This window comes from Oncorhynchus kisutch, linkage group LG15 (assembly GCF_002021735.2).
Source record: "Oncorhynchus kisutch isolate 150728-3 linkage group LG15, Okis_V2, whole genome shotgun sequence".
Lineage (NCBI taxonomy): Eukaryota > Metazoa > Chordata > Actinopteri > Salmoniformes > Salmonidae > Oncorhynchus > Oncorhynchus kisutch.
The window spans coordinates 68,150,053-68,171,676 of record NC_034188.2 but is presented as its reverse complement, the minus strand read 5'-3'; the positions used below and the strand labels follow the sequence as shown (position 1 = coordinate 68,171,676).

The following is a 21,624-nucleotide window of genomic DNA, read 5'->3' as shown; positions in this document are numbered from 1 at the left end:
CAAAGGAGATCATCGTGGACTTCTGGAAACATCAGAGGGAGCACCCCCTTATCCACATCGAAGGGATAGCAGTGGAGAAGGTGTAAAGTTGCAAGTTCCTGGGCGTACACATCACAGACAAACTGAAATGTGTGGACAGTCTGGTGAAGATGGCGCAACAGCGCCTCTTTAACCTCACGGGCTGAAGAAATTTTGGCATGTCACCCAAACCCTGACAAACTTTTACAGATGCACAATCGAGAGCATCCTGTCGGGCTGTATCACAGCCTGGTACGGCAACTGCTCCACCCTCAACCGCAATGCTCTCCAGAGGGTGGTGCTATCTGCACAATGCATCACCGGGGGCAAACTACCTGCCCTCCATGACACCTACAGCACCCGATGTCACAGGAAGGCCAAAAAGATCATCAAGGACAACAACCACCCGAGCCACTGCCTGTTCACACGGCTGTCATCCAGAAGGCAAGGTCAGTACAGGTGCATCAAAGCTGGGAACGAGAGATTGAGAAACAGCTTCTATCTCAAGGCCATCAGACTGCTAAACAGCAATCACTAACTCAGAGAGGCTGCTGCCTACATTGAGACCCAATCACTGGACAATTTAGTAAATGGATCACTAGTCACTTTAAACAATACCCCTTCTAAATAATGCGACATTAATAATGTCTACGTATCTTACATTACTCATATCTCATGTACATACTGCATTGAGACCCAATCACTGGGCACTTTAATAAATGGATCACTAGTCACTTTAAACAATGTCACTCTAAATAAGGCCACTTTAATAATGTCTACATATCTTACATTACTCATATCACATGAATACTGTATTTTATACCATCTACTGAACCTTGCCTATGCCGCTTGGCCATCGCTCATCCATACACTTACAGGTACATATTCTCATTCACCCCTTTAGACTTGTGTGTATTAGGTAGTTGTTGGGGAATTGTTAGATTACTTGTTAGATGTGTGTATTAGGTAGTGGTTGGGAATTGTTAGATTACTTGTTAGATATTACTGCACTGTTGGAACTAGAAGTACAAGCATTTCGCTACACTTGCATTAACATCTGCTAACCATGTGTATGACCAATACAATTGGATTTGATTTGGTAAAAAATAACAACAAAAAATAGTTTCTTAGCAAATTGCAATTTCTCAAGGAAGAATTTTGCGACAAATATCTGGGAGTTTCCCAGCAGCAGGATGTTCCAGTTTTCAGGGGTTAATGGAAAGAGAGCCTGTAATCTGACTTCCACTTTTGGACATTAATAACAAGGTGACACTATCTTAACTTCTCCTCCACATTGACTAGATTGGTTGAACAGTGCAGAAGAGACCCTCCCCTGGACAGTTTTTCTTCTTCTCCTCAAGACCAATATGTAGGGGATCTAGTTTTAGGCAATTATTTTATGCCTACTATGTTAAGTTAGTGTGGGAGTGATCTGAGTAGGGAGGGGGAAACTGAATAATAGCTGTTATTGGCAGAGTTTGGGAATGTTCTTTGTTATTGATCTATTAACTAATTTACTGTATGGTGATATCACTCCATCCCACCAAAACAGGCAGAAATCTCAGCCGGTCTTTTCAAACAGCTCTTACACTAAAACACATTATCATCATGTTCACAATTTTACAGTATTATTCCAAATTCATAATGTGGAAGTATATGCAAAACACAGGGAAATCACGTTGACAATGATAGAGGCCTCTAGTGTCCAAAAGTACATTTTATCATGGGCAGCGCCATTGAGGGCTTCCACCATGTTAAAGTAGTCCGAGTAGTCAACTGGGTGGGGATTGCTATGGGTTGTAGCCTCATTGGCGCTGCCCATGCTGTCACATACGCTAAAACGAAACAGATATAAGTCCTCTAACTATCTCTATGGTGCGCCCATAGGCGCCCTCCAAGCAAATCTTCCCTGACCAAAAAAATAAAAGCGGTGGCACTTCGTCACATCCGTGATATGGAATTCAGGAAGTCATCCATCCAAAATAATAAATAAGGCAAACAACTTTTGGAGAGAGTAGTAAACTTCTGAAAGCGTCTGAATGTGAAAGCCGAGGTTGTTTCTTATATTTCTTCAGCGTCGTCGTCTGAACATCACGTTCAACATGATTACCTCACTAGAGGTCTAATGATGGCCAAGCTGAAAACTAAGGAGCAAACTTTGAACAAGGAGCTGGACATTTTCCGAGGTTTGACTTTCCCTGAATAATATTTGCCATGGCTTACCATAACGGTTCGATCCCCCTTAGAGCATTATTTATCATGCTCTGTTTTGGAATCGCAAAATCTCTCTATACCATTCCACTTAAAATATTTACAGGTAAGTTTAACTCTTCTTTGGATTTGGATTTAACTCCTCTGAAACTAATACAAGCCTCGGGAAATGGACTGTCCCTGGCATCTGATCCAGCTGGAATAGTGAACTTTTTGGACATGGTCAATAATTTACAAGGCGATTCTGGCAGAGGTTACTACATGGAGATGACACTGGGTACCCCTGGTCAAAAGGTAAAAAAAATATGACCTATTGTTTTAAAGTTTTCAACGTGGAATACATTTCTTGACCTCTTTAGTCCAAATGTAATCGAATGAAGTAGACATTTATTTATATATGTGTGTATGGAAATGTGTGTGTGTATATGTGTGTGTATATGTGTGTGTGTGTGTGTGTGTATGTGTGTGTGTGTGTGTGTGTGTGTATGTATGTATGTATGTATGTATGTATGTATGTGTATATATATATATATATATATATGTGTGTGTGTGTGTGTGTGTGTGTGTGTGTGTGTGTGTGTGTATGTATGTATGTATGTATGTATGTGTATATATATATATATATATATGTGTGTGTGTGTGTGTGTGTGTGTGTGTGTGTGTGTATATGTATGTATGTATGTATGTATGTATGTATGTATGTATGTATGTATGTATGTATGTATGTATGTATGTGTGTATATATATATATATATGTGTGTGTGTGTGTGTGTGTGTGTGCAAAACAGCTGCTTTTTTCATGACAGATTGAACAGGTGAAAGCTATGATGCCTTATTGATGTCACTTTTTTAAAATCCACTTCCATCAGTGTAGATGAAGGGGAGATAGGTTAAATAATCATTTTTAAGCCTTGAGACAATTCAAGCATGGATTGTGTATGTGTGCCATTCAGAGGATGAATGGGCAAGACAAAATATTTAAGTGCTTTTGAACGGGGTGTGCCATGCGCACTTTTTGTGTCAAGAACTGCAACGCTGCTGGGTTTTTCATGCTCAACAGTTTCCCGTGTGTATCAAGAATGGTCCACCACCCAAAGGATATCCAGCCAACATGATACAACTGTAGGAAGCATTGGAGTCAACATGGGCCAGCATCCCTGTGGAAAGCTTTTAACACCTTGTGAAGGTGTTATGGAATCTGTTCAGAGGGCAAAAGGGGGGATGCAACTCAATATTAGGAAGGTGCTTGACTTGGACTGAACTAGGTTCCAGTACTCATTTTGGGTGCTGGTATTGTTTATATTTAGGTGCAGGACCTCCACAATACTTTTGAGCTAATATTCTATAAGAGGAATAGGAGCTCAAGCAGTAGAAAATTTGAGGCACCAGTACTCTGCTTCTGTGAGCTCCAGTCAAGCACTGGAAGGTGTTCCTAATGTTTGGTATTCTCAGTATATATATATATATATATATAAGTGTTGTTAATACACTGTAATAGAGCCTACACATTCAACAACATAATGCAATACATGTTCACATTTAGGCCATGATATTTAGTAGGCTAACTTATGACCAAGCCTGTCTGTCTGCAAATAGTTTTTCTAGCCAGCATGTGATCTGGAGAGAGGGTGTGGGGAGGCTGTTAGCCCCTGGGGCACGGGCGGGCGGGCAGGAGGGGGTGACGGCGAGAGTGAGACTGCAGCCAGCTCTGAGCCCAGGGCCTGGTTCTGCCATGTAAGCCCCCACGCACATGAGCTCACATGATGCTGCTAGACCCGAGCCTCTGCTTGGGCTCCACTGGCCAGGCAGCTGACCAGGATTATGAGGCACAAAGGCCCAAGGAGAAAGCTGAAATCTGCTCAAACTCTACCAATGGATCTGGAGGAATGTGGCCCACAGTTTCTGTTCTTTTGTTCTAGGTTTTATATAAATATCTCCCTCTCCATCACCATCTATTTCCCCCTGTCCTCATTTATGCCTGGTTTTGCCATTTGGCCCTAATTGCATGCAGTTTTAGGGACCCACACTTCTCAGTCTTTGGAATGTTTACAATATGTTAGTATGTTATTGATAAAGCCAGTATGTTCTTAGCTGGAACACTTTTTATTGTTGGACCAAGAGTTGGGTGTTAGCAAGATACCATGGCTATGGCACAGCCAGACTCTGGTTCCCACAATCTTATGATGCCTTGTCATTTCCTTGTGCTTATTAGTGGAATAATCACACTGAAGGAATCTGACCTCACTAAAAATGAACCTGGCTAAGTAACACTTCTGACTATAATCAGATGAGAGGTAGGGAGGGGAGGGGAGAGAAGAGGTAGGGAGGGGAGGGGAAGAGAGAACAAGGGGAGGGGGGCACAATAACACCAATCCTCAAACAGTTCTATCTATGATATAATTAAAGGCCTGGTGTTAAACAAGGCGTTATTCAGATGAACCACTAATTGCCACATCTGTTAGCCCCGTCGCAGCTAGGCCGAGGTGTCGGCTGGAGTGCCTCACATCTGCTAATTGGTACAAACAGGTAGCAGATGCACATCCCTGCCACAGAGCCTCTGCTAATTAGCCAGGCAAGGCTCAACCACAGGCGACCAAGCCGCCAATCTGGCTCAGGGATGGGGAAGAGAAGGGATTTGCCTGGTGGTTCCGCCCAGCCAAGCTAGGGGAGTACGGAAGAGGATTGAGAGGGTAGGAGGTACAAGGAAATGCCCCTAGTTTTCCCCAACAGGCTGCGTCAGGATGGTCTTTCTGGTTTGGGCCCAGCGTGAGTGGCGTGCTGCCATCTGTGTGGTGGCAGTAGGGTTTCAGATGGCAGAGCCATAGTGGTGGGACTTCGGCCAGTCCAACTGATAGGGACGCAACAGAGCTTTGAGGAAGTACAGTGCCTTCAGAAAGTATTCACACCCCTTGACTTTTTACACATTTTGTTGTTACAACCTGAATATAAAATGGATTAAATTCAGATTTTGTATCACTGGCCTACACACAATACCCCATAATGTCAAAGTGGAATTATGTTTTTAGAAATGTTTACTAATTAATTGAAAATGAAAAGCTTAGATGTCTTGAGTCAATAAGCATTCAACCCCTTTTGTTATGGCAAGCCTAAATAAGTTTAGGAGTAAAAATGTGCTTAAGTTGCATGGACTCTGTGTGCAATATTAGTGTTTAACATGATTTTTGAATTACTACCTCATCTCTGTACCCCACACATACAGATAATTTTAAGGTCCCTCAGTCGAGCAGTGAATTTCAGACACAAAGATCAGGGAGGTTTTCCAAAGCCCCGCAAAGAAGAGCACATATTGGTAGATTGTTTTTTTAAAAACCTGACATATCCTTTTGAGCATGGTGAAGTTATTAATTACACTTTTGATGGTGTATCAATACAGCCAGTCACTACAAAGATACAGGCATCCTTCCTAAATCAGTTGCCGGAGAGAAAGGAAACCGCTCAGGGATTTCACAGTGAGGCCAATGGTGACTTTAAAATGGTTAGAGTTTGTAATGGCTGTGATATGAGAGAACTGAAGATGGATCAACAACATTGGATTTAATCCACAATACTAACCTAAATGACAGAGTGGAAAGGAAGTCTGTACAGAATATGCATCCTGTTTGCAATAAGGCACTAATGTAAAACTGCCAAAAATGTGGAAAAGAAATTAACTTTATATCCTGAAATCAAAGTGTTTGGTGCAAATTCAACACATCACTGAGTACCACTCTTCATATTTCCAAGCATGGTGGTGGCTGCATCATGTTATGGGTAGGCTTTTCCTCGCAAGGACTAGGGAGTTTATTTATTTTTTTATACATAAAAAGAAATGGAATGGAGCTAAGCACAGGCAAAATCCTAGAGGAAAACCTGGTTCAGTCTGCTTTCCTGAGAGACAAATTCACGTTTCAGCAGGACAATAACATAAAATATAAGGCATGCCATTGCCAAATATACAATGGAGTTAAGTAACCTAGTTACAGTTTTGACAGAGCTTGAAGAATTTTAAAAACAATAATGTGCAAATATTGTACAATCCAGGTGTCCAAAGCTCTTAGAGACTTACCCAGAAATGCTCACAGCTGTAATCGCTACCAAATGGTAGCAATATATTGACTCAGGCGTGTGAATACTTATGTAAATTCATAATTTGTATTTAATTTTCAATCAATTTGCAAAAAAGTCTAAACATGTTTTCACTTTGTCATTATTGGGTGTTGTGTGTAGATCCTGCTAGGGTTTTTGTATAGCCTATATTGTGAGGGATAGCTAAGCCTATTTACTCAGTTTTTGTCGGTCATCAATGGTTCCTGCTCAACTGGGTTTGTTTTCTTCTCAGAACCGGGTCGACAACAAGAATGCAGAATACTCGAGCAGCCTATTTATTGAGAGCAGAATGCTAAATTTGTTTTGTCTGGGTGTCAAGTAAGGTCTTCACTGTAAAATTTCTGAATGAGTTACTTCTTATTCTTAGCATTGACGAAGCCCATGCTTTAGTTGGATGGAAACAAATATCCCGAAAATCATATTTTCCTCAGGCTGCTTTAGGGAAGACGCAGGAAGTGTAATGTCACACCAGCAGACCGCTTTCCTGTGTGTTCCCTTTTATGTTGCCTCTCCTCCATCAATCCAAAGTGCTTTAAAGGCTAGTTAAGCAGCCTAACACATTTAAATGGTAAATAAACTCCTTTGTTGCGAGCGGAGCTGTGGAGAGCACAGCCTCTTTAATGATGAGGAATGTTCAGTAATGACCCTTCTGTGCGTCACCGATGTGACAGAAGTCGGTTATCTCATTAGTTCCCCTAGTTGAATTTATGCCTGAGACAACAAGATCTCAACTGCTGCTTTGCTAGCTCATGTTCCGCTCCTGCTCGCACACCGCTGACAAATACCAGGATGGAGAGAGTTTTAGACTATGGAGCAATGGGCGGGAGTAACGTGGGCATGTTTTTTCAAAAGATACCAGACCAGAGAGCTTTTTTTTCCAAATCTTCAGACGTCAGAAGCATAGTAAATAACCTGCCCTGCTCAAATCACGATCGTTGACTGAGTCAGTTTGTGTGTTTATGGTGTCTTAAGAGGGGTGCGGATGAGTAACACAGATGGTTGAATGACTGATAAAGTACTCATTACTCTTTTGTTTTTCCAGCTGAATATCCTGGTTGATACGGGAAGCAGTAACTTTGCAGTGGCTGCAGCAGCACATCCCTTTATCACACACTTCTTCAACACAGCACTGTGAGTCAGGCTCGCATATTTGCTCTGTGGAAACTTTCTATTGGGTCAATGAGAAGGCTATGCATTACATTTGGTGGCCTCATAATATTAGAAAATGCCTTAATTAAATAATCAGTGTTTCACATCAATCTCATAATTTAGACTACAGTCTGATCATGTTTTATGTTTGTTTTATAATTGTCTCAGGCATTCATTTGATAAGATTTCCTTTGTCTAAGAGTGCTGCTTAATCTCCCCGACTGTCCCTGTGTTCAGCTCCAGTACGTACAAGTCCACTGGCAGGGGCGTGGCCGTCAAGTACACCCAGGGCAACTGGGAGGGCGAGCTGGGCACCGACCGCGTCCTCATACCCAGCATCGCTGGCACCCTCACCATCAACATCGCCACCATCTTTTCCTCCGACGGATTCTTCCTCCCGGGGGTCAACTGGCAGGGCATCCTGGGTCTGGCTTACCCCCTGCTGGCTCGGGTAAATGGGGAGGGGGGGGGGTGGTCCTCATGCCCTCTGAGACTCTGGATATGAAGGATATCGCCATGTCTGTTTGATTTGGCACAGTGGTGTCCGTAAGCGTGGTGGGGCGTGAAGAGCTGCTGAATGTTATCAAAGATCAAATTAACTCAACCGGAGAAGGTTCACACACATGATACTGTTCAGAATGGAACTGTGATCTCATCATCACACAGAACCATGGGGCGTAATGTTGGTTAGGCTATTCTGAGCTTACACAATGTATGCCTTATGCAGATTTTGAGGTCAACTATTTTAAATCATTGACATACAGTGACCACTCTGTACTGTGGATCTCAGCTTTGTTCAGGTTCAGATGATTTTCAGAATGTTTGTCATGCATCACATGCATATATCTGGCCCTTGACTTCACATGGTGTATATATCAAGGTATAGAGAGGGGGGGATCCTGTTTAGTCAGGGTGATAACTGATAAGACTTTCTCCTGTCATTCTCTGTGCTTACAGCTTCACTATTGACCAATAGGACAGCCAATACGTTACACTATTTTACACTAAGTTAATGACCAGAGTGTTTTGTGTTTATGTCTCCTGTTTCCCAGCCTGACTCCTCGGTGGAGCCTTTCTTTAACTCTGTGGTACGACAGACAGACATCCCAGATGTGTTCTCCCTACAGATGTGCGGAGCTGGGTTGTCAGCCAGCACCACTGCCGACCCCACGGGGGGAAGTCTTGTGAGTAGTCAGGAGGAGAAAGCTAAAGGTTATGAATGGGAGGAGTGAATGGTGGGGTGGGGGAGGGACTTCCTTACAAAGGCTGGTTGTTGTACTGTCAAAGAAGATGATTATTGAGGCTGTTCATCTCACACACGCTAGGCAGTTGCTTGGCATAATATTTCTCCCGACGCCCAGACCAGATAAACCTTTCAAGGGTGGATTAGACTGAGCGGCATGGTGCTTCTTAGAAGCATGATCGCTAGCAAGTCTCTGCGCCTCTCAATGCCTTTCCCCATTGGACACACAATCTAGTTAGCGAGTGGCTAATTAAGCTAAGATAGCCCCTTGCCGAGTGCAGGTCTGTTGGTGTTTTAAGAGCAGTCGCGGTTGAGCCGACCACGTGAGTGAGTGCAGCAGATGGGAGAGATAGTGGGGTGTAATCAGTGTCTGCAATGCCATGCTAAACATTGCTAAGGCATGCCATTGTAGTTTTATTACAGTATTCAGGCTATCATTGTATTCATTCATTTGTAGAGGTGAATGAAAACCCTGTTTTGTTTCAGGTCATGGGAGGGGTTGAACCAACATTGTATTCGGGGTCCATGTGGTACACCCCAATAAAGGAAGAGTGGTACTATCAGGTGGAAGTATTGAAGCTGGAGGTTGGGGATCAGAATCTAAACCTGGACTGCAAAGAGGTATGAGACAAACTGTCCACTGTTGTTTTCTGAATTGCCCTTTCCTGGTCTAAATGGTTTGCAAAGTATTTCAAATCTGCACAACACGTCAGGTTTGAGGAACAAAGCCTAACCGTGGCCATAAGACTAAGGCTGTTTCTAGTGAGCATTCTTTCTGCATGAGCCTGTAGTGCAGGTCTGGAAAGAGGATATAAAGCAACAGTTAATAAAGCATGCCTGAGCTGAGACACAAGAATGTGGTAAACCTGTTTCTGAAGCCTTCCAGGAACCAAGGTGGACATTTCATTCTGAAATGAAATATGCAACTGAAAACAATGTTTTCCCCTTTCTTTATACATCTTCCTCTCTCTTTCATTCTCTCTCCCTCTCCTTCTCTCAGTACAACAAGGATAAAGCCATAGTGGACAGTGGAACCACTCTTCTGCGGCTGCCTGTGAATGTGTTCAGTGCTGTGGTTGAGGCCATCTCAAGAACATCTCTGGTATGTCAGCTGTTGTGCCCATGATCAAATGACAAAGAACTTCTAGGATAACCTGGTTGTCTGAGGACACTTCAGTAACTGTGTAGACTGAGGACACTGCAACTTATTTCCTTTCTATACCATGGCTTATATTTGTCCACCCCTATATGGCAACTTTGTTCTGGTCTACGGATCTGAGAGAAAATGAGTGGTTATCTATGTAAAGTACACCTTTTTTTCACAACAACAATTTTATTGGAGTCTTAATCCATCACTGTCTTTCTATGGTCCAGATCCAGGACTTCACCTCGGGGTTCTGGGGTGGCACTAAACTGGCCTGCTGGTTGAAGGGGGAGACACCGTGGAGGTTCTTCCCCAAACTGTCCATCTACCTGAGAGACACCAACACCAGCCAGTCCTTCAAAATCGCCATCCTCCCTCAGGTGACACAACAAACGTCCCCCATGTTGCCTCTGTGTGTTTGTTGTTTGCTTACTCTAACCAACATCAGCCATCTTGTTATGAGCTTTAGATCTGTTTGCCGACAGCTCTTTTATTGACATTAGTGTGGCTGCTCCCTGCAGCTGTATATCCAGCCAATCACAGATGTGGACGGTACGCTGGACTGCTTCCGCTTCGGCATCTCGTCGTCAGCCAACGGCCTGGTGATAGGAGCAACCGTCATGGAGGGCTTCTACGTCGTCTTCGACCGGGCAGAGAAGAGGGTGGGCTTCGCTGTCAGCAGATGTGCAGGTGAGTGCTGGAGACATTATTATTGGGTCTTAGATGCACCTGGTCAAGTGCTCTTTGTATACCCTTCTTACATTCCACAGTACGTTAGCTATTATAACCCTGGTTCCTCTCTCCAGTGAACGGTGGGATAGCCGTGTCCGAGATCTCTGGGCCCTTCTCATCTGCAGACGTGGCATCTGACTGTGCTGCTGGAGGGCTGCTGAAGGAGCCCCTTCTCTGGGTCATCTCCTACGCCCTGGTGGCCGTCTGTGTCGTGGTGCTCCTCATCCTGCTCCTCCTCCTCGTCCTGCCTTGTCGTCACCGAGACCGGTCTGGCGAGATCACTGATGAGTCCTCACTGGTCCGCCACCGCATCAAATGACTGAGGCGGGCCTCGGGTAGGACGACGACGGCCACCGGGAGTTCCAATTCTACTGAGGCAGGGAGAGGGGAGGGGTTGGGGCTGCAGTGACCAACAGGACTGTTCTCTGGACACATCATGGAGACTGTAGTTTGACCAGAGGATGCTTTTCTTAGTTTAGATGTTACCAGTTTTTTGCACTCCAGTTTCACAGTAACCTCTGATTTAATTTAGACACATTATTAGACTGGTTGGGTAGCAGAAATGAATGCTATCTATGCCAGCCCAGTCTCTCCTTGCACATATTTCCTGCTGATTCCCCACTGCCTACAACATGGTAGTGAAGTGCACTGCTCTCACCTGAGACAAGGTCCTAAGAACTCTTAAACAGCAATGTTTCTTTTTACTTCTCAGAAGCCTCAACTCAAAATAGCATATTGTAAATTACTCAAGTTTGAATGTTCCCCATAGGTATCATTACCATTCTTTCATTACAATTTTCTTCTTTGCTGTGTGATGAAAGTTTTGTAGGAAATGTCCTTTGTCAAGCTGTTTTATTAAGAGTTGGAGTTGACTAAATGTTTTTATTCAAAGTACAACCAGGAGGTCAGACAATAGAAGATGATACACATAGGTTGATATACGTCCCTTGTCGTTTACAATGCTATCAAGTCACAGCCATCTCATATGGGAACTAGCATGGGTTTGCGACATTCTGTTTAACTGTAAAAAGTGATCAAAAGTGTCAAATTATGAATATCACTCCATCTGTATGAGTGAGAATGAAGCAATCCGTGTTAATTGGATTTTGTAATGACATTGTGTATTTGATATTTAAGTCAAAATGAATGATTGTATAATATTTCAAAACCTCACCATTAGTAGATATACAGAAACCTGATTTTAAGGCCACATTTATATTGGAGTATTTCTATGTTAAATAATATTGTCTACATTTTACATTACCCATGATTTCAATAGGGGAGATGTATTGGCCCAAAAAAAGTATTGTACTGTATTTTCAAAAAGTTAAATATTTTTTTGCAAAGATGTTTGATACAAAATCAGGTGCGGTTTTAATTTAAACTGTTCACGATTGTTTAAATGTATCAGTGCCAAATTGTGATTGTATATAATTCAATTGATCAGATTAAAGTAAAGGCTCTCATTCCAGCGTGATAAAACGCCAGCCTGTATTCCAACCTGGATAAAAAACAATTCACCATTCACTTGAATATTATGAATAAAGAGTTACACAAGTAGAGAGCACCACGGTGCAGGTTCTGTTTCTCTGTAATCTTGCATTCAAGAGCAACTACCAAGACCACTCTTCAAGCATAGGGGAGACAGTACAGTATGCAGAAGACAGTGAGGAACTTACTGGATTAGTGGTCATTTTGTTTTAAGGAAACCTTAGTATAGACAATTATATGACATACTTTTTACAATTCTTGGAAGTCAATGAAAAAAAACAATTCAGTCATTCTTAATGTCCACGGTGGAGGAAATAAGACACACAAAACATTCAAAACTGCATAGGCACATTCTATAGTTAAGAAAATATAAATAATACACTTACTTGCAAGTCCAACTGTTGAGGTGAGTCCATTCATTCAACACTACACTGAACAAACAGGTGTCAGGTCTGTATGAGTGGTGGTCCTACTGGCCACTCGTGTGGAACCATCTCCATTTAAATACCTCAGATTGACTCGAGGGAGTAGGCTCTCAATTTGTCTCTCGTACAACAGCCAATTATCTTTATCTAACATTAGCTATTTATTATCCTATGATACAATGAACCTATACTAGAATCAAATAGATTATATATCAGACATTTGATGAAAATAATTCTGAGCAACACAAGAAAACTACTCATATAAACGTTGCATTAGAAACCTAATAATTGATTACAGTCCGGTTGAGAGAATGCTAAGACTGCAAAGCTGTAAAGGCAAAGGGTGGCTACTTTGAAGAATCTCAAATATATTTTGATTTGTTTAACACTTTTGGTTGCTATATTATTCCATATGTGTTATTTCATAGTTTTGATGTCTTCACTATTATTCTACAATGTAGAAAATAGTAAAAATAAAGAGAAACCCTTGAATGAGTAGGTGTGTCCAAACATTTGACTGGTACTGTACATCAGAGGAATAGCGAAATGTTTAAGAAAATATTTGTTGTAGGTATAGTAATGATTGTGTTGTGGAGAGCAGAGTAGGGGCGGCAAGTATACCACGTGACGTGGTGTATACATACATTACAGTGCAAATTCTATGCAAAATGGCTGCAAAACATCCTATTGCATAACAAAAATCCCCTTATGTCAGGTGATAGATTAGTGAGGGAACCACAGATGATCAAACCCATTCTCTACCTTGATCTCCATTGTAGGAATGACAACATAATATAGGTTCTTTATCGGCATGATGGGCAGGTCAAAGGGGAGGGCTTATACAGAGGAACACAAGGGACGGTAACTTCATACACCAGTAAATGCCCAAAAGTCATTTGGAAAGTGGTTGTGTTTTATTTGATTTAACCCTTATTTTACCAGATAAGTTGACTGAGTACACATCATTTACAGCAACGACCTGGGGAATAGTTAAATGGGAAAGGAGTGGGGATGAATGAGCCAATTGGAAGCAGGGGATGATTAGGTGGCCATGAGGGTATGAGAACCAGATTGGGAATTTAGCGAGGACACCAGGGTTAACACCCCTACTCTTACATTCCATGGGATCTTTTAGTGACCACAGAGAGTCAGGAAAACCAGCACACTACACAGGCTAATGTCCCCAATCACTGCCCTGGGATCCTCTCGTAGGCATTGATCGTCTCAGCTGCCTTCTGACACCGCCAGCAGGATCCTCTGGATGGAGATCTAGAATCACAACACAAGCTGATCACAGAATCCGGATTCCTTTCCAGATTAAATGTTGTTTTTTTCAACTGGGCCCAGGAAACCACTCAATTTTGTAAAGCCAAATTCTGTTCCATTGTGTTATAATAACATTCTACAGCAATTGCAACACAATTATGAGACAAGGACAGCATTTTACCAGTGTCCTGGATAAAATGGCCACCAGGGACGACTGGTGACTGGCACTGTGACATTTGCTGAGGTAGTCCAGTGTGGCTTTGATAACATTGGAGCTGAAAGAGGGTGGGATTGGGGCTGGGTCCAGTTCCCTAGAGAGAACATGGAACATATCATCACAGACAATGAAAGGTTGTGAATGCAAGTAAGTGTGGTTGTGGAGTGGTAAGGAGTGATGTGTAATGAACATTATCCTATGCACCTCCTCAGGTCCCCTCTGCCCTCCTCGGTAGCAGCCCCATCATACAGGGTCATCAACAGCTCCACCACAATGTCCGCCAGGTTACTGTGAATCAGGCAGTAGATTTGTTGTGGAAAATCCAACATTGATACAGAAAGTTAGGTCTGTCCGAGAGACAGACATTAAGACTGCTTTTACAGCTTCTACTGCAGGTTCACTTGGCTGCTGCTGCTGCTGGTTGTAGTTAGCGCACCCTGAAAGGGTTGGCAGACATGGCACCAGGGTTGGGCCAATTCCATTTCAATTCAGCCAATTCAGGGGATGAAGTAAAAAGGACTGGATCCCAATCCTAGTTTATACAGTGCATTCGGAAAGTATTCAGACCCCATTACTTTTTCCACATTTGGTTACGTTATGGCCTTATTCTAAAACGTATTAGTGTTTTCATCTCATCAATCTACACACATTACCCCATAATGACAAAGCAAAATTTTTGCAAATGTATAAAAAAAATCTACAACTGAAATGTGACATTTACATAAGCATTCAGAACCTTTACTCAGTACTTGGTTGAAGCACCTTTGGCAGCAATTACAGCCTCGAGTCTTCTTGGGTATGACGCATCCTGCTGGAAAAGGCATTGTTCGTCACTAAACTGTTCCTGGATGGTTGGGAGAAGTTGCTCTCGGAGAATGTGTTGGTACCATTCTTTATTCATGGCTGTGTTCTTAGGCAAAATTGTGAGTGAGCGCACTCTCTTGGCTGAGAAGCAACTCCACACATGAATGGTCTCCGGATGCTTTACTGTTGGCATGACACAGGACTGATGGTAACGCTCACCTTGTCTTCTCCAGACAAGCTTTTGTCCAGATGCCCAAAACAATTGGAAAGGGGATTCATCAGAGAAAATGACCTTACCCCCGTCCTCAGCAGTCCAATCCCTGTACCCTTTGCAGAATATCAGTCTGTCCCTGATGTTTTTCCTGGAGAGAAGTGGCTTCTTTGCTGCCCTTCTTGACACCAGGCCATCCTCCAAAAGTCTTCGCCTCACTGTACGTGCAGATGCACTCACACCTACCTGCTGCCATTCCTGAGCAAGCGCTGTACTGGTGGTGCCCCGATCCTGCAGCTGAATCAACTTTAGGAGACGGTCCTGGCGCTTGCTGGACTTTCTTGGGCGCCCTGAAGCCTTTTTCACAACAATTGAACCACTCTCCTTGAAGTTCTTGATGATCCGATAAATGGTTGATTTAGGTGCAATCTTACTGGCAGCAATATCCTTGCCTGTGAAGCCCTTTTTGTGCAAAGCAATGATGACGGCACGTGTTTCCTTGCAGGTAACCATGGTTGACAGAGGATGAACAATGATTCCAAGCACCACCCTCTTTTTGAAGCTTCCAATCTGTTATTTGAACTCAATCAGCATGACAGAGTGATCTCCAGCCTTGTCCTCGTCAACACTCACAGCCTTGTCCTCGTCAACACTCACACCTGTGTTAACAAGAGAATCATTTGACAGGATGTCAGCTGGTCCTTTTGTGGCAGGGCTGAAATGCAGTGGAAATGTTTTTTGGGGATTCAGGTCATTTGCATGGCAAAGAGGGACTTTGCAATTAATTGCAATTCATCTGATCACTCTTCATAACATTCTGGAGTATATGCAAATTGCCATCATACAAACTGAGGCAGCAGACTTTGTGAAACTTTACATTTGCGTCATTCTCAAAACTTTTGGCCACAACTGTACAGCTGCAGCGATCGGTTAGCTGCTCAGATAGCTGATGTTTAAAGTTAGTGAGGGAAATATAAGTCTCCAGCTTCAGCGATTTTTGCAATTCGTTCCAGTCATTGACAGCAGAGAACTGGAAGGAAAAGCCGGCCAAAGGAAGTGATGGCTTTGGGGATGACCAGTGAGATATACCTGCTGGAGTGCATGCTACGGGTGGGTGTTGTTATTGTGACCAGTGAGCTGAGATAAGGCAGAGCTTTACCTAGCATAGACTTATAGATGACCTGGACAATGACATCGCCGAAGTCGAGGATCGGTAGGATAGTCAGTTTTACAAGGGTATGTTTGGCGGTGTGAGGGAAGGAGGCTTGTTGCGAAATAGGAAGCCGATTCTAGATTTAATTTTGGATTGGAGATATGAGTCTGGAAGGATAGTTTACAGTCTAGCCAGACACCTAGGTATTTGTAGTTGTCCACATATTCTAAATCAGAACCGTGAGGTTAGTCGGGCGAGCAGGTGCGGGCAGCGAATTTTTGAAAAGCATGCATTTGGTTTTACTAGCGTTTAAGAGCAGTTGGAGGCCACGGAAGGAGAGTTGGGATGGTGCCAGGTTTCCTCCAGACATGACAGTTGGCATTCAGCCAGAGTTCAATCTTGGTTTCATCAGACCAAAGAATCTTGTTTCTCATGGTCTGAGAGTCCTTTAGGTGTCTTTTAGCAAACTCCAAGTGGGCTGTCATGTGCCTTGTACTGAGGAGTGGCTTCCGTCACTCCAATTCTGTCAGATCAGTAAATTCACTAAAAGTAATTTTATGGACATACAACTTATGGGCTAAAGTATAATGTAAACTAAGCATGTGCAACTACCTGTAGAAGAGAGTGGGGTGATTGAGCAGAGTGTAGGGGAAGAACTCCAGGGTATAGCCAGGCTAGCCCAGCCCCTCTGCCACCAGGTAATCCAGGTGAGAGCTAACAAACCCCTCCACACTTCTGTAGCCCAGAACTCTGGACTCACTGCCCAGGATCTACATGGGGTGAGGGACAAACCAGGTTAACATTCAGTGTGTCAATATCATAGCATACTGATAGTAGTCAGACAGCGTTACTGTATGTAGTGACGGTGGAAAGGCTGAGTTATCCACCTACACTATAAAGTGCTTTCAGTTTAAGAAACATTAATACAATACATAATTTATGAGACTGTAAATACGTGTAGCCAAATGATTTGCCCATAGCTCTTTGATGAGCGGCTCCTCTATGTTGTTCTCCTTGTTGGACTGGAAGAGGGCGAAGAGGGACTGTTTCTCACAGACGGGGCTGCAGCACAGCACCACCGACACATTCTTCAGCAGCGTGGCCTTGCTGTTAAATGTCTTGTCATTCAGGTATTCCAAGAGCTGCTCTTCTGTGAGACACACCAGGGAGAGCAGAGGGATAGTAAGATGGACTGGCCATAAAAATGTCTGTCAGAGTAACATGTGAAAGACAGGTTTACCTGGAGCCTCATCCCTTCTTAGGCTTTCAGGTAGACGTTCTCAACGGCTGTCTGCTGGCATTTCAGAGGAAGCATCTTTCTCTTCTCCAAGCTGTCCGGTGTCATCTCCAAGAACAGCCTATTGATGGAAGAGAGCATGCATGGTAGACATGTTAAACATGTAAATATTAACTTTTTAACTTCATAGACATTAGCCTCTGTGATGGTATTAAGGCTGGTGAGAGTGTTCCATTGGTGAAATGGCTGAGGACACCATCACTCCCTTCACTTTCACCATGGAGTCAAAGGGCATCTCGTTGAAACTGAACTGCAGGTACATGCTCTCAATCTCATTCAGGACATCTTTCGCTTTCACTTGAGTTTGGTCTTGAGTCACAGCACTTTAAGCAGAGGGGAAGATTGGAAGGCAGCGTGATATCTATGGAGTGGCGCAGTGGGCTAAGACACTGCAGCTCAGTGAATAATGCTTCACAGCAGTACCTGGTTCGAATCCTGGCTGCATCACATCTGGCAGTGATTGGGAGCGCCATAGGGCGGCGCAAAATTGGCCCAACGTCGTCCGGGTTTGGCCGGGGTAGGCCATCATTGTAAATAAGAATTTGTTCTTAACTGACTCGCCAAGTTAAATACTGACTTGCCCCCAAACAATTTTACACTAACCAGGTTTTCATCAACACTTTTTTATGCGAGTAAAGTACATGACAGAAAGTATAAAGACTGGCCTGATGGAAACAGCAAATTTGTCAGTAAAAACTTTCCAAATGTTGACAAAACTAAAAAATATTCTAAACAAGGTGGGATGTTTTTGTGTCAGTAAAATTAATTATGCGAGAAATGGCAGTGGAAACACCTTTATGCGCCAGTATTGATATAATAACCATCATATCGTAGTAAACTTGGAGTCATGTGAGTAAATGTTGTGTGGTCCTCCCACTACAACTCGGGAAAGCATGCATTATTAGGCCACAGATTAAATAAATGAATGGTCAAAGTACACTGGTGAGTTTATTTCTCCTTTCCAATAAATATCAAGGGTCATATTCTGGTGACATGATGATCGACGCTTGGCTGCCGTTTGACAAATAAAAAGAATCTTGCTCTTATCTATAATAATGTCATCATGTAAGTAGCCTAGCAACACTGTATCTGCGAGTAGTTCGCTGGGCACATTTGCTATATGGCACAACATTTGTTGTGCCAAAACCATCAGTAGAGTTGAAAATTGAACTTGTATTTTTTATTCAGTAAGTGGGAATTTAACCGCAAAAGTTATTTTTATGTGCACTTCGTCATCACGCACAGCCTTTTATCCGCCGCAACAAGTCAATTTGATGGAAACATCTCTGGTGGGAAAATGCGAATATTTTATATTTATGCAGATTTGAGAATATTCACATTAAAATATGTCACCAAATTAATGGAAACCTAGCTACTGATAACAATATGGTTAAATTGATCTGTTTTAGGATTCCATTTCCCTCACCTCTCAAGTTCCTTTGCTCCGAGGAGAAACATAATGCTAGCTCGGGTGTCTTTGAGGGTCAAAGGCACAAGGATTCTGCGGATTAGGTTGTGAGGAAAATCCCTGGGCAAAGAGGAATAAGACACAAACTTGTATTAGGGATGTGTTAAAACAATTACGGACATAAAACATTGTATCAAGGCAAAATAATCCCAATTAGACAACACTAGCAGAGCGGTTAAGCATGAATAAAAATGAGATATGAGCCCAGTGATAAACTGCCTACTGCAGATGATGGGGTGTGATCTTGATCTCTCCTCTGCCTCTTCACTCTGTTCGTTCATCAGCAGCCAGCTCATGATGTTCTCCTTGATGCTGGGGGGCCCGACCCCCTCCACAGCCCTGCATGGTCCCACCCAGTGCCCAAGCTTAGGAACAGGACACTTGAGAAGGGCCTGGGCCAAACACAGATCAGCAACACTGCACACAGACAGACAGACATTGAAATGGTCATTCAGAGTTAAAAGCACAATGCACTGTAGTTTGCAAAGAGTAAATTAGTAAATCAAATGTTGAGGAAGTTACTTTATATGACATGACAGCAGAGGAACCAGCTCCTGGCCAGGCACGATTGAGGGGTACTTAGAGGTCAACACTAATGTCATCTGTAGCTTATATAGGAGCATTGTATTGTTGAGTAGGGGAACACAGAGGATATGGAGATATGAAGAGTTTGACTGCAATAAATATAAGTATATTTGGCAAGTTAATGAGCACTGAACCTTGGTGTGATAGTCTTTTCTCACCATGGTATGATGGTGTGGCTGCAGGTGGTCTCGGAGAACCTCCCAGCCCAGCTCGATGTGTCTGCACTTGCTGGGCGTGCCCTGGAGACTTCCTCTCTGGGTGGCTCTGAGGTGGGCCTGAGTCACATCCAGAATCTGAAGGTTACAATCTTCGCTATAGAGCTAAGAAACAGTCAAACACCTAAAACATGAAGATGAGACCAACAATACCAAAACCATCTTAAAGACAGGTAAACTATGTCAGCACAGCTCAGGTTTTAGCCTGGAAATGGTCAACGAAGTCAAGATGTGAAAATTAAGGATCTTAGATTTATCATCTGATGTCTCCAGTTAGCTCAATAAGGTTCTCCTTCACAGCAATGTGGCGCAACCCTGTGGCATATTTCTCCCGGCTCCCAATCTGGCTGATCTCAGTCACCAGGGCATCATAGAGGTTATAGAGTAGACTCTGCCATTTGGCCCAGTCCTCAGCATAGGCTCCTGGAACAGTGAGGGGTGGCATGGGAAAGAAAATATGCCAGATGGGCTGTATCAATCATGATCTAAAATGGCATACTACTTCATCAAGGGTTTCAGTGATGAAAACACTTCACACCTGTCTGTTGTTCTACACCGTTTTTATTGTTTAACATCTAAACAGATTCGTAAGACAATGGTGTTTTTTCAGTCTTCAGTCTATTCACAACATTCCAGCCATACCTGTGTCTTGTGTATTTGACCCTTGAGATGATGTACACAGAGCTGCAGGTTGAATAACTCTACCATCTCCTCTTTGAGAGTGCTGCTGGGCCTCATCTGTCTCCATACATAGAGCACAGAGGGCAGGAGCTCCTCACCCAGCCGACACACCCTCATACGGCAGTTCATGGCAGCAGACCAAGTGCTCCACCACCGGCAAGTGTCTCTCCTGCCTGGAGAGAGAACAGATCACACACAGTGTAATGGATTAAGTCTCTTGATGGTAGGTCTCACTGTTAACCAGAGGAGGCTGGTGGGAGGAGCTATAGGATGATGGGCTCATTGTAATGGCTGGAATGGAAGGCTATGAAACATATGGAAACCACATGTTTGACTCTGTTCCATATATTCCATTCCAGCCATTACAATGATCCCGTCCTCCAATAGCTCCTCCCACCAGCCTCTACTGCTGTCGACTCAATTGCTAAGAGTTCAGTTCAGTAGGTTTACACGTTAGACCACTTACACTTAGTCTCTGAGGCGCGTAACTACTGAAAAATGACTGTGCCAACTCCCTTGCATGATACAGGTCACCTTTTGCAGTAATGGAGTTGACTAGGGTGTGTGTTATTGTCATCATACCTTATCAGTGACCGCAACCATGTGATTGCCTTTCCCTTACTCAATAACATTCCAAGCCCCTGGCTCACACAACCTTAATTGACCCCACCATATACATTCCTCCTAGAGATAACCATTAACTTCTGGTGTAGCAAGTATTTCAAATTACAACCCAACACCTGAAAGCAGACTGTGGCCCTCCTCCTTTCCATAGGATACCTGATGTCTAACAATAACATGTTCTGCATTCCCCTCTCTCCCTCAGTACCATGAACAAGGATATTTCATAGTTCAAGTTCAGAATGAAGAACCCATCTGGGTAATAAACTGTGTAGGAAGAGATACTACCTGAGGACTGCATCCCAGGTGAGCTGCTTGGAGCCTTTAGATGCTCTGGTTCCAGAATGTGATGCAGCTCCTCCACTGTGTCAGGAGACCGAAGGAGTTGTCTGAAGCTATAAGCCTCTTTCTGTATACAAGAACATAATGTTTTGTGTACAGATGCAAAAGCCACCACCAGTAATAACAATCATCAAAACAAACTTCAATGACAAAACAGATATCAGCTTCTATATGTAACGTCGTGGAAGTAACTTGAAATGAGCTAAAAACTGAAAGTGGACACTCCCCATTGAAACACAATTTC

At 43.2% G+C, this 21,624-nt stretch overlaps 2 protein-coding genes across 7 annotated transcripts; one reads left to right on the top strand and one right to left on the bottom strand.

The window, feature by feature from the left end:
* The first annotated feature begins 1,966 nt into the window (after nt 1-1,966).
* LOC109905771 (beta-secretase 2-like) lies at nt 1,967-12,169 on the top strand. Of its 2 annotated transcripts, none has more exons than XM_020503341.2 (9): nt 1,967-2,523; nt 7,379-7,467; nt 7,723-7,936; nt 8,538-8,669; nt 9,215-9,349; nt 9,729-9,830; nt 10,103-10,252; nt 10,394-10,562; nt 10,679-12,169. In XM_020503341.2, exons 1-9 carry the CDS (start codon nt 2,233-2,235, stop codon nt 10,921-10,923), a joined length of 1,527 nt encoding a protein of 508 aa, XP_020358930.1. In that variant the 5' UTR covers nt 1,967-2,232; the 3' UTR covers nt 10,924-12,169. The 2 variants fall into 2 exon arrangements, with proteins under 2 accessions (XP_020358930.1, XP_031646806.1); XM_031790946.1 differs by having other exon boundaries at nt 10,376-10,562.
* Nucleotides 12,170-13,412: 1,243 nt separating this feature from the next.
* LOC109906089 (serine-protein kinase ATM-like) lies at nt 13,413-21,623 on the bottom strand. 5 transcript variants are annotated; one of them, XR_004203172.1, is made up of 11 exons: nt 21,327-21,623; nt 20,379-20,590; nt 19,680-20,159; nt 19,160-19,353; nt 18,895-18,996; nt 17,412-17,529; nt 17,127-17,321; nt 16,784-16,941; nt 14,208-14,291; nt 13,968-14,097; nt 13,413-13,789 (listed from the first exon to the last, which is right to left on the bottom strand). XR_004203172.1 is itself a non-coding variant. In XM_020503751.2 (3 exons), the coding sequence occupies exons 1-3, from the start codon at nt 14,330-14,332 to the stop codon at nt 13,745-13,747; spliced, it is 300 nt and encodes a 99-aa protein (XP_020359340.1). In that variant the 5' UTR covers nt 14,333-14,630; the 3' UTR covers nt 13,413-13,744. The 5 variants fall into 5 exon arrangements, 1 of the variants encoding a protein (XP_020359340.1); XR_002257362.2 differs by having other exon boundaries at nt 13,968-14,291; nt 21,327-21,593; XR_004203173.1 differs by lacking the exon at nt 14,208-14,291 and having other exon boundaries at nt 21,327-21,593.
* Between the last annotated feature and the right edge of the window lies 1 nt (nt 21,624).

Coding starts and splice junctions, on each gene's coding strand:
- LOC109905771 (XM_031790946.1), top strand. CDS start 2,233: ATGGCTTACCATAACGGTTCGATCCCCCTTAGAGCATTATTTATCATG. Junction 9,350..9,728: donor TAAACCTGGACTGCAAAGAG/GTATGAGACAAA, acceptor TCCTTCTCTCAG/TACAACAAGGATAAAGCCAT. Junction 10,253..10,375: donor AAATCGCCATCCTCCCTCAG/GTGACACAACAA, acceptor TATTGACATTAG/TGTGGCTGCTCCCTGCAGCT.
- LOC109906089 (XM_020503751.2), bottom strand. CDS start 14,332: ATGTTGGATTTTCCACAACAAATCTACTGCCTGATTCACAGTAACCTG. Junction 14,098..14,207: donor GGCAGAGGGGACCTGAGGAG/GTGCATAGGATA, acceptor TGTTCTCTCTAG/GGAACTGGACCCAGCCCCAA. Junction 13,790..13,967: donor CCATTTTATCCAGGACACTG/GTAAAATGCTGT, acceptor TTGTGATTCTAG/ATCTCCATCCAGAGGATCCT.